The 15,507-nt window shown below is 40.7% G+C and overlaps 1 protein-coding gene across 3 annotated transcripts in view; it reads left to right on the forward strand.

The window, feature by feature from the left end:
* Positions 1-15,507, forward strand: part of LOC124413456 (trace amine-associated receptor 9) — a 78,368-nt gene that overhangs the window by 24,367 nt on the left and 38,494 nt on the right. For all 3 annotated transcript variants that reach the window (XM_046894046.1, XM_046894044.1, XM_046894045.1), the window contains exons 2-3: positions 11,124-11,519; positions 14,078-14,203. In XM_046894046.1, the coding sequence (XP_046750002.1) occupies positions 11,304-11,519; positions 14,078-14,203 (342 nt within the window). In that variant the 5' untranslated portion in view covers positions 11,124-11,303. The remainder of the gene's footprint in view (positions 1-11,123; positions 11,520-14,077; positions 14,204-15,507) is intronic.

The following is a 15,507-nucleotide window of genomic DNA, read 5'->3' on the forward strand; positions in this document are numbered from 1 at the left end:
GAAACATCTATTTAAATCACAAGAAAAATTGTCTCGATTCAATCCACGCACTAGTGTGAGAATTTACGATTTTGCGCACTAATTTGGGTACGCAAAATCGAATTTTCCGCACTTAGACAGGGAGAATACTATACGCATTGGTTTTTCCCACACTTGTCTCTTTTCTAAGTTCTTCACTCTACTTGGAAAAGCTCGAATTGTTGAAATTATCGCACGTGGTAGCTGGAAAATAAAATCCTGCGGATGACATTATACCCACGTGCCGTCATGGCTAAAGCTGAAAGGCGAGTCACGTTGAAGGTGAATTGCATCCGTCGCTTCCCATTTTCCTATTGCATTCGGGCTTTACCTCTTCAACTCTGCAGCTGCACTAGCAGTGTCTCACAATAAGTTAATTTTAAGCTCTATACGCTCCTCAGAATCAGCAGCTCGAACGAGTTTCTACTCGTAACACTTTCCACCTTGTAAAACAATTGGTGAAAAATCTTTTCGATCTCCATTCAACATTTTTAACATGTTCAAAAACGTTGGAACGTTTTGAAACGATATTGTAAAAAAATTTGATGTGGAAAGTTCTTTTTCTTGTTTTACAATTTTCCTTCTTTTCTATAAGAAATCGCTTCACTCCACCGCTTCCATGGGGATAGCTATACATATTTCATGTGTGTGTGTGTGTGTGTGTGTGTGTGGACTTTCAATATGGTGAGCGTGAATATTTGTTGATCCGTGCGGTCTTCGCGGAATCGCGGAGGAACGGAAGGGAGAATTTCCCTATTTGAATTTCATCGATTCCCTTTTGCAAGGAAACTCTCTCGCTCTTATGGTATACCTACCCTACAGATATATAGACACGTATAATGTATAACCGCGAATCGCGATGATGCCGCACGTTAGTTTCCCGATCGAGCCATGCAGTCTCTCGCGGGTCCCTCGCTCGTAAATCGATGAACAATTTATTCAGAGCCTTGCGATAACCGCCGCAACTATCTGTTTTCGATTAAGGGTTCGTAGGTATACCTTATACCCACTCTGATCCTGGGAACGCCTGCGAAATGGGTGACAAAAGGGTGAACATGTGGAAAAAAAACTTGCATCTGATCTCGATAACGTCGCGACAACGTGACGTAGGTCTGTACGCCAGTTGTACAACGATTTTTAACTTTACTTTACTTTACCTTCTCCAAATCAACGTTTTATCAACTTTTAGTTATCCTTTCATAGCATCTGCCAGAAATTGGTAATGAAATCGCGCGACGAAGCGAGAAACTGAGACAAGTTCGCGTTTAAGACTGTTGTTTTAGCTGCAAGATGAAGCGCTTGATACCGCATATTGTGTGTGTGTGTGTGTGTGTGTGTACCTTGATGAAGTCTTTCTTCCAACATCTTTCCAAAACTTAATCCAAGTTCCAAGTTCCAAGTTTTCACCGTCTGCATTTTGTAGCCCCTGCAGCTGACTAATTTCTATTATCCAGACACACGATTGTCTTCCACGAGTGCTGAGAAAACCGGGAATCTGCAGATTCTCGCAAAACTTTTGGCGAGGTTCATATAACTGCAAGTGTTGGTGAAATTTTCTGATTTTACAAGCAGCAGTCCGTTGTCTAGAAATTTCATTCTATATCACAGAAAATTTACCAGACTTTTTGCGCAACACGTCACAGTTCTACTATCTTTTCTATTTGTTCCCATAACAAATCCTTTCGTCGACTGATACATGCGGCGGGAATTTTTTTCCCACTCCTCCAGGTGATTCGGCAGTCCCTGGTGTTATATCATCGGGTCTGGGACGCAGAAGGGATCCCGTAATGTTACGGTTCTCTTGGAAAGGGCGGAATACTTTGAGAAAACGAACGGGAATAACGAGGAGCAGAAAGAGAATCGTGCGTGTCTAGCCTCTCTCTTCTTCTTCTTCTTCGCTACCTCAAACCTTTTTCGTTGACATTGCGGCGGAGCTTTTCGCAGCTCGGAGAAAACCTGCGGTCTGTGCGTTTTTTTCTCGGACAACAATTTTTTCCTAGACTTTTTCTCTTTTCATTCTCTTTCTCTCGTCATTTAGTCAAAGAATGAAGAATTTCAAAATCGAATCAATTAGTCTGATGTATATACTTTCTTCTTATACAACATAATTCAGGATAAATTCTTCGTGAGATTTTATTAATTTTGAAAATCCACTTTAACAAACTGTTTATTACATTTATTCATGTTTCTATTCTTTTATGATCTCATTTCTCTCTAAATCGTATTTACGAGTTGGTCCCTTTTTCCACCCCATCTCTTCCCGTTCGATTGCTTTGTTGTAATTAGTTGAAGCCGAGGGAGTAAAATGTTTAGCTGTCTATATCGGAATGAACCGCGCAGGTAAATTAAATTAGCAAAAGTTCACGGAATAAACACGAGATGAAGAAGTAAATCGTTGCCGGTGCTCTGTGGCTACGTATTCGTGTGCAGACGAGTGTATCCGGATCTTCGTACCCACACACAGCTATTTAGTACGTACGTAATAGACTCCTCGATTCCTCCACTGCACAACCATCAAAGCTCGTAAAAAAAAAAGTTAGGAAGAAATGCAAGTTTGGCTATGGCTGTGGCTGTATGGCTGTGTTACCGCCGCCTCTTTATATCGTCCATATATATATATATATATATATATAATGCATGTAATTAGTTATTTAATTCGAGTCGAAAGTCGTTTGAAAATACTTATTACCGACATTGTTTACGTACATAGGACTGTTTTTCGTAACCGATCTGCGTTTCTTTTCCATGTTTCGCCCCGTTTCATGTTTCTCACGTGCAGGCTGAGGAATATGAAAGATTTCAGTGGGTATAAACTGCAGCAGGTATAAGTTAGATTTGAATATAAAGTAACGACGCGGTTTCTGCATCGGCAATGCACAGAGGCGTGAACAACACGTATTGTGCAGTAAAACCGATTCCATGGATTTTAGTTTGACATTCACGATCGAGATTTATGAATTTCCTCGCGATCCCTGGTGTACTTTTCGTTGATTATATACTTATTTATTTATTTTTCTTTCTTTTGTTTATATTTTTACTTTTTACTTCATCTCTTTCCTCTCCGTCTCAACCCCTAACCCCCTCCTCAATTCAAGCGGCACGTAGTTTTCCGATGTCCAGCAATATGTAAAAGTACCTGTAGGGTACACGTATACTGGTCCTGTAGCCGAATAAGCTCGAATAACACGCGACATCGGAATCCACGTGTATATATATCGAGGGATATTGGACGGCCGAGGTACCTACCTTGCGAATCTTTTTCACTTTCGCCCAATTTCATTCTATGGGGGATCGACGATGCAACCCATACCAACCACTCACGCCTTCTTCCTTTCCCACCTTATTCTCGCCCTTTCGCAGCTACTCGTATCTGGAGTCAAGGGCCCGTCGCCTCGACGGATAATGACATTTTTTTCCTACCTATATATATATATGTATATGTATAGTATATTCCTGAGTATAAATTAGTAGTCTGCTACCTACCCTTGCCAGACCCGGTTTTGAATAAAAACCGTCTAATGTACCATTCGGCGGCGCCCGAGGACCAGACGAGACGAACGGACGCATTTTGGACACGTGAAATTTTCAAAACGTGCACGAAGAGGCTCTCGGCTTTGTTTTTTATTCCACCCTCTTCATTTTTTTACTCACACATTTTCCCTTCCAGACGAAATAAAAAACCCCTCAAATATATATATACACACATATATATATATAATATATATGTATTTATGGGGCGAAAAACACGACGAGAGCCCGACTGGACGTGTAATTTCTGCTCAATGCGTTCCGCTATCTCTGTTCCCCTTTTTTTTCGTTACTCTATTATATTTATTTTCCTTTCTACTTCATCTCTCCGTTTCTAAAAAAGCTATTCTTTCTTTGTAAAGTCTCTTCGCCTCTCTCTTTCTGTCCCTCTTTTTCTTATCGTGCCGTTGCTGTATGCTCGCGATCAAGTTCCAAGTTCCCTTTATGACTTCGCAGCGTCCTGCCTTCGGCTACAGATCTTGCGGTTTGTGGCTTTAACCTCCCCTTATAAGCTCTCGAGTGGTAACTAATTCTTGGCCTTAGCCGCGGGTGTTTCGCGCCCCGAAACGTGGGTTCGCATTTTCCTGCATAACTCTCTGCTCTTTTACTGCTGCACGAATTATTGCGCAATTACAGACAACGATTTTCCGATGTGCTTACTGTAAGATACGCCATGCAGGTATCGTTTAGGTATTTGATTGTACAGGAAGTTTTCCGTGAAACTAATCATTCGACGTCAGCACTGTAGCTACACGTTGAAAATGTTATTGGTATTATACTTTGACAAGAAAAGTACAATATTGTAAAAATGATAAGGAGTAAAATATCTTGGCAAATAATGTAACGTAAAGAAAATAATTACATAATGAAATTGCGCGATTCTTGTGGCGAGAAGAAAGCAGAAAAAGGAGAGAAAAAAAAAATGATTCGAAAATTGCGGCGTCGATTCAGACACAAGCGGACGATTTTGCGCCGGGTGGAATGAATGAGGGAGAGGATTTAGCGGGACGTTGAAGTTGACGGTTTCCTTTACGCAGAAGGTCTGTGAGGTCCTTCTGTAACACATATCAACCCTGCTCGAGAACGGACGAGGTCTGGAGGAAACCGGTTTGCCAAATGGTTCTATCTTTAAAGCTGCGACGCGTTTCTACGTCCGCGGAGCTTTTATGCTTCCTTTGGGCGGTAGTCGCGGTCGGATCCGATGGTGGGATACTAAAACCACCTCGAACCTACCCGCACACCACAAAACACCAGGCACATACACCTTGGAAGGTCGAGTCGGCCGTTTGAACGAACCTCCGCAAGCTCCGGGTGTCGAATTCGAATAACGAATAGGAGACGCGTAGATAAAGCCAATGATCTTCACGCCTCCGGCGCACTTTTTTCACGTCGACGGTATTTTATTCATCCGGGAAACAATTCACTTCCGTCTAAACGTGAGCGTGAGCTTTTGCTTGCTCGCAGCAGGCGCTTTCTTACTTCATGTAGGGGAAAAACAAAAAATTCTCTTGGTTAGTGGGTATCCGGTTACTTACACGGTATTTAGGAACTGCGATGAGAACATTTGGAGTGTGAAAATCTTGGATTAACCCTTTCAAGCTTGGTTAGAAGCCATGTTCTCACCTCGGTTTGCTTGAATTTTTTAAATTTATTCACTTTTTTACGTATTTAGATATGGTTGTTTGCACTTTTCAGTTACTTTAGTAATGAAAGAACGTAGAAATATAGTCTAATTAGCATGGTTGTTTGTAATATAATATTTATGAATAAACAATCTAAAAAAAATTACGTCTTCGAAGATTCTATCCAAGGAAATAACTTGAAGTTTAGTAAAAGTGGGTTTTTTGGTGCGCTGATTACTAATCCGAATTCAGATCTTCAAAAAAAAAAAAAATCTCGTAAATATTCCACAATTTTCTAAATTTTTAACGCCCATCTTGAATCCGCCGTCTCGAATTTCAAAAACCCAAAAACCCTCGTGTGTAAATTTTCACGATCATACGATCATTTAAAAAATGTATCCTTTAAAGAAGTAAATCAGAAGACTCAAAATTTTTTGGACCCATTCGAGCCCACTTGAAACTCGAAAATTTTTCAACACTCGTTTTTTCGCGGATCTCGGTACGAGGAAAAAAAATTGCAAAGGTAGGAAATTTTACTACAGTAACTTCCTCGCGTTGCCAGATTCCTTCATCCTTAAGCTTGCACATATTTTGTCACACGTAATTCGTTCGTTCTCCGCACTCCGCTTCACGGCTTTCCTAGTAGTTGGAAAAATTCTAATTTCATCATCTAAATGCAGCCGGTATAACGCCCACCGTCCAAGAGAATGGTGCATACCTACATACGAGGATAGCCGCTGCTGAGCCGCCCCCAAGTTTTTGACATAATAAACCCTATTTCGCTTAATCCTCGGAATTTCACCGCCGGCGTTAACTTCTTCATCCTGCGTGGCTTTCGTGGCATTCACACCGCTCATCGTCAGTCAGTCCAGCCAACTGAGCAGGATTACCTGCGAGATGTACAAGACCGAATTGCCTCTCTTCTTATCCTGGCGAAAGGACTCTTTTCTTTGGCCAGTCTCTTCCCGATTCAGGCAACGAGTTGATATTCCCTCGAATTTGGCGTGGAATACTTTTCGTAAGTCATAATTCTCCGTCAATCTCACGTTTCTGACGTTTCAATTTCGAATAGTCACAATTATCAAGCACCCGAGAAGCAATTTGACTATTTGGAGATAAAAGACTCGATCCAGTAGTTTTCATCTGTGCAGCTAAATTGTCATAAATCTTGGCGTATCCGGTTCGAAGCTCGTCCTGGACTGCAAATTTGTTTTATACCATCTGCTCAGGAGTCTCGCCTCGGCGATATGAATATAGTACATGATAAATTGAATAATTCAGTGTGCAGAAATTCAGACTTAGTGTCCATCCGGTCGCCAACTAGATAAATAATAATTTGCAGCCGTAGAAATCGGAAGGGAGAATTAAAAATGGCTGTAATGCCGTTTTTTGTTCTTTTTATCGATTTCACCAATTCAATTTCTTTACGTTGTCTGTCGATCCTGCGGGCTTTTTACCTGGACATTTCGGGACTGCCTACTTCCGACACCCCTTGGCGAATTGAGATTAACACACCTGAGGACGATACGTGCAGGCCTTGAATTTTATGCCACAGAAGCTGCGTTTGTTGTAATTTACGTTTTACTACGATGAGATGTTTTACGCCGTTCCCGGAACGATATTACCTCACACCATAGCAATTTACCCTGAAAAAGCGTTCCGAGGGGAAAAGTAGTTTTCGTCTTTTACCGTGGATTCACGTGTAGTTCGCAAATCTCATATAATGCAGATCGATTTTTCCTCACTTTCTTTCTGCGAAACGTGACAGACACGCGATTTTTCTCTAAAAGATCGATCAATGGATCCCAAGATTTCAATATCGATTGAAAATTTTATTCATATTTCTTCGTATTTTCCGTGAAAATGAATTGTACGAAATTTCAAAGAATTTCGCATAGGAAAACGTAATCTCCAATTTTCTATTGCCAATTGAAGCCCGTTAAACGTTTGCATAAAATTTGCATCAGCCGGTAAGATATTTATGGAAATTTTTCTTGTTTCGGGGTACATGAAATTTTCACGAACCTTTCTACAAAGGACTTGAGACTTTCATACACTTCATATACATTCGAAAAGTTTGGACCATTAACAGAGTATTGTGATAAATAAACTAAGAACGAAACGAGCCTCAAGATAATTTTTATATATATATGTATTAGGGTGGCGCAAAAAAACCGACTACTTTTTTTTCTTTTTGAGTCTCGTGTGACAAAATATTAGTTTTTGATGTTTTAAGAGCCCACTCCAAAGGACAGCTCAAAAAAAAAAATTTTAAGAGGTCGCTCCAAATTTTTTTAAATGTCAAAAATCGTGAAAAAATTACATTTTCAGTATTTTGTTTGATTTTTAATTCATGTCGAAGTGTATTGTTATCGATTCTTTCTGACTGAATTAAAGAAAAATTTTTTTTTGAAATTTTAATATGAATATTAAAAGGTTGTTCGAAAAAATCTAAAGAAATGCACCAAAAAATTGAAAAAAAATTATGAGCGACCTTTCAAAATTCAAATTTTGAACTGAAACTTTCGGAAACTTATTTTTATTTTGTCTATAAAATTATACCGTAATGAGAAAACAAATTTAAAAAATAAAAAAAAAAAAATCGATTTTTGACGATTTCTGACGTTTCAAAAAATGTGGAGCGACCTCTTAAATTTTTTTTCGAACTGTGCTTTGAAGTGGGCTCTTAAAACATCAAAAACTAACATTTTGTCACACGAGACTCAAAAAAAAAAAAAAAAGTCTGTATTTTTGCGCCACCCTAATATGTATGTTATAAAAAAATTGAACATCACCTCTTCGAACGAATAATCTTCCCCATTTGTCAAGTATGCCAATCTCTTTTAATTAAAACATGTGCAAAGCGGATATATATATATATATATATATATATATATATATATATATGTACACTTGAAAAAATCTGATTAGCGTGGGGGAATCCGATTTTTGCGCACGGTTGTACACAGACTCACGATTGCGTACAATTTTCTCATTTCTGGTCGCTGTATTGAGAACTCCATGACAGAAACGAACGAGGCGTTATATGCATACCTATACGCACGGGAATAACCATTTTTGTATCTTTTTTTTCTTACACTTGGTCATTTTTTCCCCTCATCACGAAACGAAAAAGGATAATTCCCATGAGTTAGCCGGACGCGGCTTGGCGTAAAATGAAATTTTCTCTCCTTTCTCTCCGTCCATCACTATATCTCTCTCTCTCTCTCTCTCTCTCTCTCTCTCACTTTTCGCGCACAAAAAGCGTCCCTGGGATTAAAAAGTTATCAAAGGTTGTTCTTTTTCACTTTTTCTCTCGTCCCCTTCTCTTTTTTTCTGTTTGGTGCTTTCTTCCTTCCTTTCTCCATTTTCTAACCGCAATGACCAGCGAAACTCGCCTGGGGGCAGGAATAAACTGTCAAAAAATTATGTACGACCTACAGAGCGTGGCGCAGGGCTTCTCGTATAAATTTACGACTAAGGGTTGCTAATGGCTGGAGTAATTAACTCGTCATTGTACGCTTTCATTATTCATTCAATCTGCGCCTTCGCCTCTGTCAGATTCAACGCCGCTCTTCGAATACCACGCTTGCTTCTATACACCCCCATCCCCTATCTCTTCCTTATCGCAGATTTGTCTTCTCTTTGTCACCAGAATTTCTGTAACTACAACTTAACGCTTACATCCGTATATAATAATAACAATAATATGATTTACTGGAATAGAATAACGACGGAAAATTTTTATAAAAAATTTATCCACCCCGACATTATATGTATATTTGCAGGGCTAATTTCGCAACGAGTCTAGATCGTCGTTCATCAGTTTCATTTTTATCAGCTAGTTTTAACGGTGAAACACAGCCGGTGAGAGTGAAGTGCGATTTGTATTCAGAGGGTGGAAGAACCGCCCTGCGGTGATGGACTGTGTGAAAATTCTTGGGGGGTTGAACGAAGATGGGTAAGAAGTGGTTGGATCAAGAAAAGTAATAGGCAAGCCTTGAATAATCGCGGCTTGGTGAAAATGATAAAATAAATGTATGCGGAATCGCTGCTGCTGGCGGCCATGTTTTAATTACGCTGAAACGCCGCGATGCGATGAGAAGCTCAGCTCTCGCCGAACCCACGTGGCTCGTTAACTTTCTCTCATTATCTCAATCTTACATATACACTTATGTACTCATAATCGCTTCTGAACGTAGGCGAGCCTTACCATTGAGCTTTGGATTTTCAAATTAATCAGGTCGTTATTTCGACTCCGTAAAACTAGACGCCGTGGCTCGCATCGATTGAAAATAACTTTTTTTTTTTTTTTCTTCGCAACACCAATTTTTCACTGAGTGGTGGAAAATTTTACAATCAAATGTTTCAAAGCCTTTCTCTCAACAATGTAAATAAATTTTACAATAATGTGTTCGTAAAACGAATCCTGATGTAATTAGCTGTGTCTGCTACGATTTTATATACTTTCCTATTGTATTTACCTCGTGTTTTTACAACAGTCTCAATTAACTTTCATTTAACAAAGTTACCGGATAAATTCCGGTCCGACAAATAAAGCGTGCAGAAGGTAAATTACCTTTGCGAGGTTTGAAATTGTGAAAAAATTTGCTTTGTATCCGTTTTAGCTGAACGAACGATTAAACGTTTTGTTCGAATTCTTTATCGACAAAAATGACTTCGACTAGTTAAAAATTTTTTACCAGGTATGTTTTTAATTTAAAACTAAAAAGCAGATTTTACCACAGTCTTTTCGCGATCGGAGTTCAGGGCGAGAAACTTGGGTGAGTATATATTTCGGATGGAGATCTTATCGTCCGCGGGATAAGCGTGGAAAAGAAGCGACATATATCTGCCCGCATCAGCCGGTACTTTATTCTAGTCGCCGTTATATTCATCGTCGGTTGGGAATCGCGTCGTCGTCGGTCCGGGCGGGATGAAATTAATTGCACCAAACGTGAAGATGAATTGAACGCTCCGCGGTGTAAGAGATAAATCGTATAAAAAAACGACTTCGCAGCTTCCATGCAAATGGCTGCGGAAACTTGTTTCCTCTCTCTCTCTCTCTCTCTCTCCTAATTGCCAAAGGAGGAAATTTGAAAAATTACCGCTTAATGATTACGCGTCGCAGTAGAGGTATATGTGGAAAAAGTCCGTGTCGCGATTTTTGCCAACAAAATTTTTCCCCTCTTCTTAATTCATCCTCATTTTCTCATCTTCGAAAACTCTTGCAGACGAGGCGAAGGCTTCTCGTCTCGGCTAACTATATATTGCGGAAGCAGAGTGGAAAAGAGGGCGGAAAAAAAAAATCGGTGCTAAGCTTCCTTCCCGCGTGCCGTTTCACCGGGAGCGCTTTTATGCAAATTCGAACAATTTCCGAGGATATACCGACGATGTTTCAGGTACGGTTATACACAGGGTTTAAGTATAAAAAAAATAATGCCCTAATTAATTATTCATCGGGGTTGTAACCCCCGATATACCTATCACGGGATACAAGTTATCGCAGACCGAGGGGTAAAAAGCTCTGTGTTACCACGTGCGAATATTCATTACGATACATTCATCCCCGCGTCGTTGATGCAGCAGCATTATGTTACACTCTAACTCCCCTAGAAGTTGGAACAAAAGCTGTTCCCGGCAAAAGACCAACTAAATACAATCCCTGTTATTAATCATAAAACCCACCCTCATGACAAGGCCGCATGCTGTACAACACAACGCGTCAAAAGTTGGTGTAACATAAATGTTGAAATTCAGGGGGTCCGGTAAGGGTCCAAAATTCCAGGGCAGACCCTTCTCGATGAGCAGTTGTTACACTCTCCGTATTGTTTCTGCGGTCCCGCTATGCGGAAGCCGTTTTAAACAATGCCGGGTATTTTCAAGCCTTGTGATTAACGTCAACCATGCAACAAGGACACCCTATAAACAGGAGACTCGATTTTTCATTTCCAGGATGCAGAGTAGCGGGTCCGGATCAACGGAACTCTGGAGCTGAACGTAACTGATCGGCAGCGATGCAAAGTCTTAAGGATTTCCTCGAGGCCTCGTTGCTGCGGAGGCCAACTCGTGGCCGACGCTCCTCTTAGCGATAATAATCTCAAAATCTGCCGGCCCGAGGAGCACCGGCCAACCATGCTCGAGCATAAGCAGACTATCCTCTTGCCCCCTGCCCTGAGCAACAGCAGCTGCTGGCGTAGCGGTCCCATCACTTCCTGGTCTGGACCAGGTCCTGGAGAGCTCATAAGGGCAGCCCTCATCCTCGGTCTCAGCCTCGGCATCCTTTGCGCGAACCTGCTCGTCATATGTGTCATCAACAGCCGGAGGTACAGCAAGTACATTCATGCTCAGGTGAGCCTTGTTGCTTTTTATTTATTTATTTATTTATTTATTTATTTATTTATTTTCTTAGATTTTTTCATTATAGTCAAGGAACTAGTACCGAGAAAAATATGTAGGTATACCACTACCTACCCTATATTGTAGGATGACTCTTCGACCTTCGACGCAGTCACTCTCCGCGAGGCAATGAAGCCCAACATCGAATCTCACGACATTAAAAGGTATATCCTTGAACCTACCGTTGCAACCACCAATCGACAAGGACGCGATGAATCAGTTTGGAGGGTCGGGGTGTTCCGCGGATCGCGAGTTGGCTATACGGAGAGAATCACGGTTATAACCGTCTCCTAAGTCACTGAAACGAACTGATAGTACCGCCCATAACGAGCGCCCGTAAGACAGTAACCCCGTGATTTGTGCTTACCACCTACTCCAGAGGGAGAGAGTATAGGTATGAGACTGGATGTAGGGGGATACCTACTTGCCGGCTTTTCCGTCTCCCTTTCTCGTCCCACTCAATACATCGCTTCGTTATCTCACCCCCTTTGCGAAACGAAACTGTATCTGACTCTTCGCACTTGGAACGGTTTCATACCAAGCGATGATAATGCGAATGCAGATTGCGAAAACCAACGAAGTCGTGGATAGTTTATAATATACACAGTGCATCCCCCTATGGAATGTACGAATCCAAAGCGAAACAATACCCAGATGAAGAAAAGGGCTTTTCGAGTATTCACGGTGAAAACTTGTCCAATCCGTGAATCCTGGCTTCCTTCGGGATGTATTTAAGTCTATTTAGTATAGGCTGTTGGTGGTGGCCCTTTGCATATGCATGAATCCATCTCTTGAGGCAAAGTACAAGGAGTTGGAGGAGGCGGAGAAGAGATACGTTACACAATAAGAGCCAGGGGGGTGGGGGTGGGAGAGGGGGGAGGGGACGAGGTAGTTAAAACGTGTAATTTGATGCTAACGAATTCATACCGTGGTGGGTACCGCGGAATGGAGAGTCGAGAGAATTGAGAGCCACCAGTCAAGACTCTCGAGGTTTGTGCGACTGTTCGCTGCCGCCTGCCTTAGCTCAACCTCGACTCGGCAACTTGCCCTTAATTGTTTGATCAAGGATGCCTGTGGCCGCGGGCTCTTACCTCTTAATTACGCAAACTGAAACCAATTAATAGAGTCCACACTAAACGTACGATGGATTGGATTTAGCGCCAATGTAGGCTGCGGAGGATATCCAGAGATCGATGGAATTCGCTTTTGTACATTGTTAGCAATTCTTATCGAGGCTTGCAAATATACACGTGCGTTAAAGACTCGTTGCATTTTTCTTTTTTTCTTTTTTTCTTACATTCTTCAAGTCCTCTTTAGACTTTTTCTTTAAAGTCAAGAATTATTTTTAATACGTGTAAGACGCGAAACGATCGTCATTCCACAAATTCTGTAAACCATTCCTTTGTTGACGAATGGAATTTTTTTCATTGTTCTTTGCTGGGTTGTTTTTCGGACGAGAAAATCTTTCGATGGTTTATATGTGTTTTTATCTTATTGTACGATTGTATTTACTTCGGTTTTGAAAAGGTTCGAACACGTATCAATGACGAGGTGAACTCTACACTGTTTTTACTTTACTACGAAAAGACAAAGTTTCGTCGATAGATGTAAACGTGAAAGATTCTACAAATGATAAAGGAGTCTATGGATTTTTATTCGCCATTTGTATCGTATCGAAGAAAAGATGACACAGCATCCCAGATCTCGAAGATATTAGGCAGTAAATATGCCGTCGCAATTTTCTGTCTTTTTATCTTCGCGAATATAAGGATATCCGCCATATTGCATATATACATTGGTCTCGATGGCTCGCTGCCTAAAACCCGATGGGTTGCCGCTGCGGTTGATCGGCAGAAATAAGTCCTCGTGCTGACGTATAATAATAATAATGGAATTGTTGGCTTTTGGAATGTTTGAAAAAGAAACTACAGTTTTTGACAATTTTAAAAAAAGGTCCTTTTCAAAGTCCCGCTCAATATTTATAAAAAACAATTGATCAGTTCAATAAAAAGTCGGAGACAAATTCAGGCTACTGTTTTCAGAGTTGGGACAATTGCGGAAAAAACTTGGAACAAAATCGAAAATCGTAAGGGTCAGACGGTCGCTGGGTTCGCATGGAATCCTCCATATACTTACATGCAGAATTCAGAAAGCTCACGCACAGAATCGCTGATGCAATTAAGCCGCAATGCACGTCCGACCTTTGCTACTGTAATATTTCAATCCAGGAGGTTATACATCCGCGATAAGCTAAACCGTTCCTAGGAATCTAGACTAGGTATAATCGTATCCGTATTCAGCTGATCGATATTTGCTCGACCCTCGGGATTTGGCCTCCCTTAATAATAGCCAGATAAATAGCCATTCCGTAGCTTATATTTGGACAAACTAGCAAAGATCCTCGCAACAATAACGTGTAACTAATTACTATAGTATAATCCAATGATCGATTTCATCCTTTACCGATTTTTTTACAAAAAAATCATCCCTCCTTTTTTCATTTTTTATAGCCGAGGTACCTGCTCACGAGTTTGGCAAGCAACGACCTTGCCATCGGGCTCCTTGTCACACCCTTTGGATTTTTACCAGCCGTCTACGGATGCTGGCCCTACGGTGAAGTCACTTGTCAAATACAGGTATGTGTCCTGTTAAAGTTGTTCGCTTGAACAAATTTTCATCTACTAGAATAAAGGCGCCGGATGAAATTTTTTTCCAAAAGAATTGATGGCTGTTTTCGTTCACACTGTTTAGGTACTGATATACCTACGTATATGTATTATATTTTTTCTCTTTCAAACATTTTTCACTTTGAAATACAACGCGCAATAGCGAATGATCAAAATGTCTGTGACAGGTGCAATTCTTCTCTCAAGTTTCTTTTCCTCCCTTCGTAATGTGCTGTTTCCTTGAAACTCCATGCACTTATTATACGGATGCCCCTTAAATCTAGTAGATCATCGCTTGATCCTTGTCGACCCCTGAATACCGATGCAATCCTGTAAATTATTTATTGTGCAAAAAGCTTCATACGTCTTATGTAGTTTCTATACAGTCGGAAAAACCATGAGGGTTATTCAAACTTTTGCGAATAAAAAGATGACGTTGCTAAATGGATTATTCGACTTTCAAACTTTAGGACATTTTCTCGACTCGACTTTTACTTACTCCCTTTCATCTACTCATGGGGGCAGTTTTTAATTTCACTTAAAAAATGGACACCGTGACTTTTTTTCCTGTATAATTCTACCTCACGCAAACCCACGCAATTCAAACCATCGTAAGGAATTTTTAAACGCTACTTTTCAATTTTCCCTGACCTGGAGATTTTAGTTTTTTTTCTTTCCTTTTGCGTCGCTGCATCGTATTATTTTCTCTGTTTCAACGGTATAAAGACTTTATCTCACATGGGTCGAAAACAAAGCTTTTTATGCGAACGAATCGATCGGTGGTCGAAAAAAAACTCGATTATTTCGATAATAGAAAAATATTTTGCAAAAAAATTGCTTTCTCCGGGGAATTTAACACCACCTCTGCCGCTAGTGGCGGCCATTTTGGTACCCGCTTCAATCTTTCCCACCGGCGAACATTTTCAGATACTGTAGCACAGGAAATTGCTGTTAGATCCGCACCACTTCCGTTAGTGCTCGAGTTATGTGACATTATCGGGTTCCCGGAGATAATCTTCACCTCTAAAACCCCGCCAACCTTCTCAGGGGTTCAGGTACGTGTGTGATTTGTGTCTGCTGCGTACTATTTTTTCGTTTTTTGATTCCCATCTTCCTCACTAGGTACTCAACGCATCTCCCTCAGGATTCCGAGATAGGAAAGTATTGAAAAAAAATCGAAAAAATCGGACTCGCTATACGTATACACTCGCAGAATTTGATGATTTTTTAATCGATATACCCCTAGCATAATCCCCTTTATCTTTACAACTTTG

This window comes from Diprion similis, chromosome 12 (genome assembly GCF_021155765.1).
Source record: "Diprion similis isolate iyDipSimi1 chromosome 12, iyDipSimi1.1, whole genome shotgun sequence".
Classification (NCBI taxonomy): domain Eukaryota; kingdom Metazoa; phylum Arthropoda; class Insecta; order Hymenoptera; family Diprionidae; genus Diprion; species Diprion similis.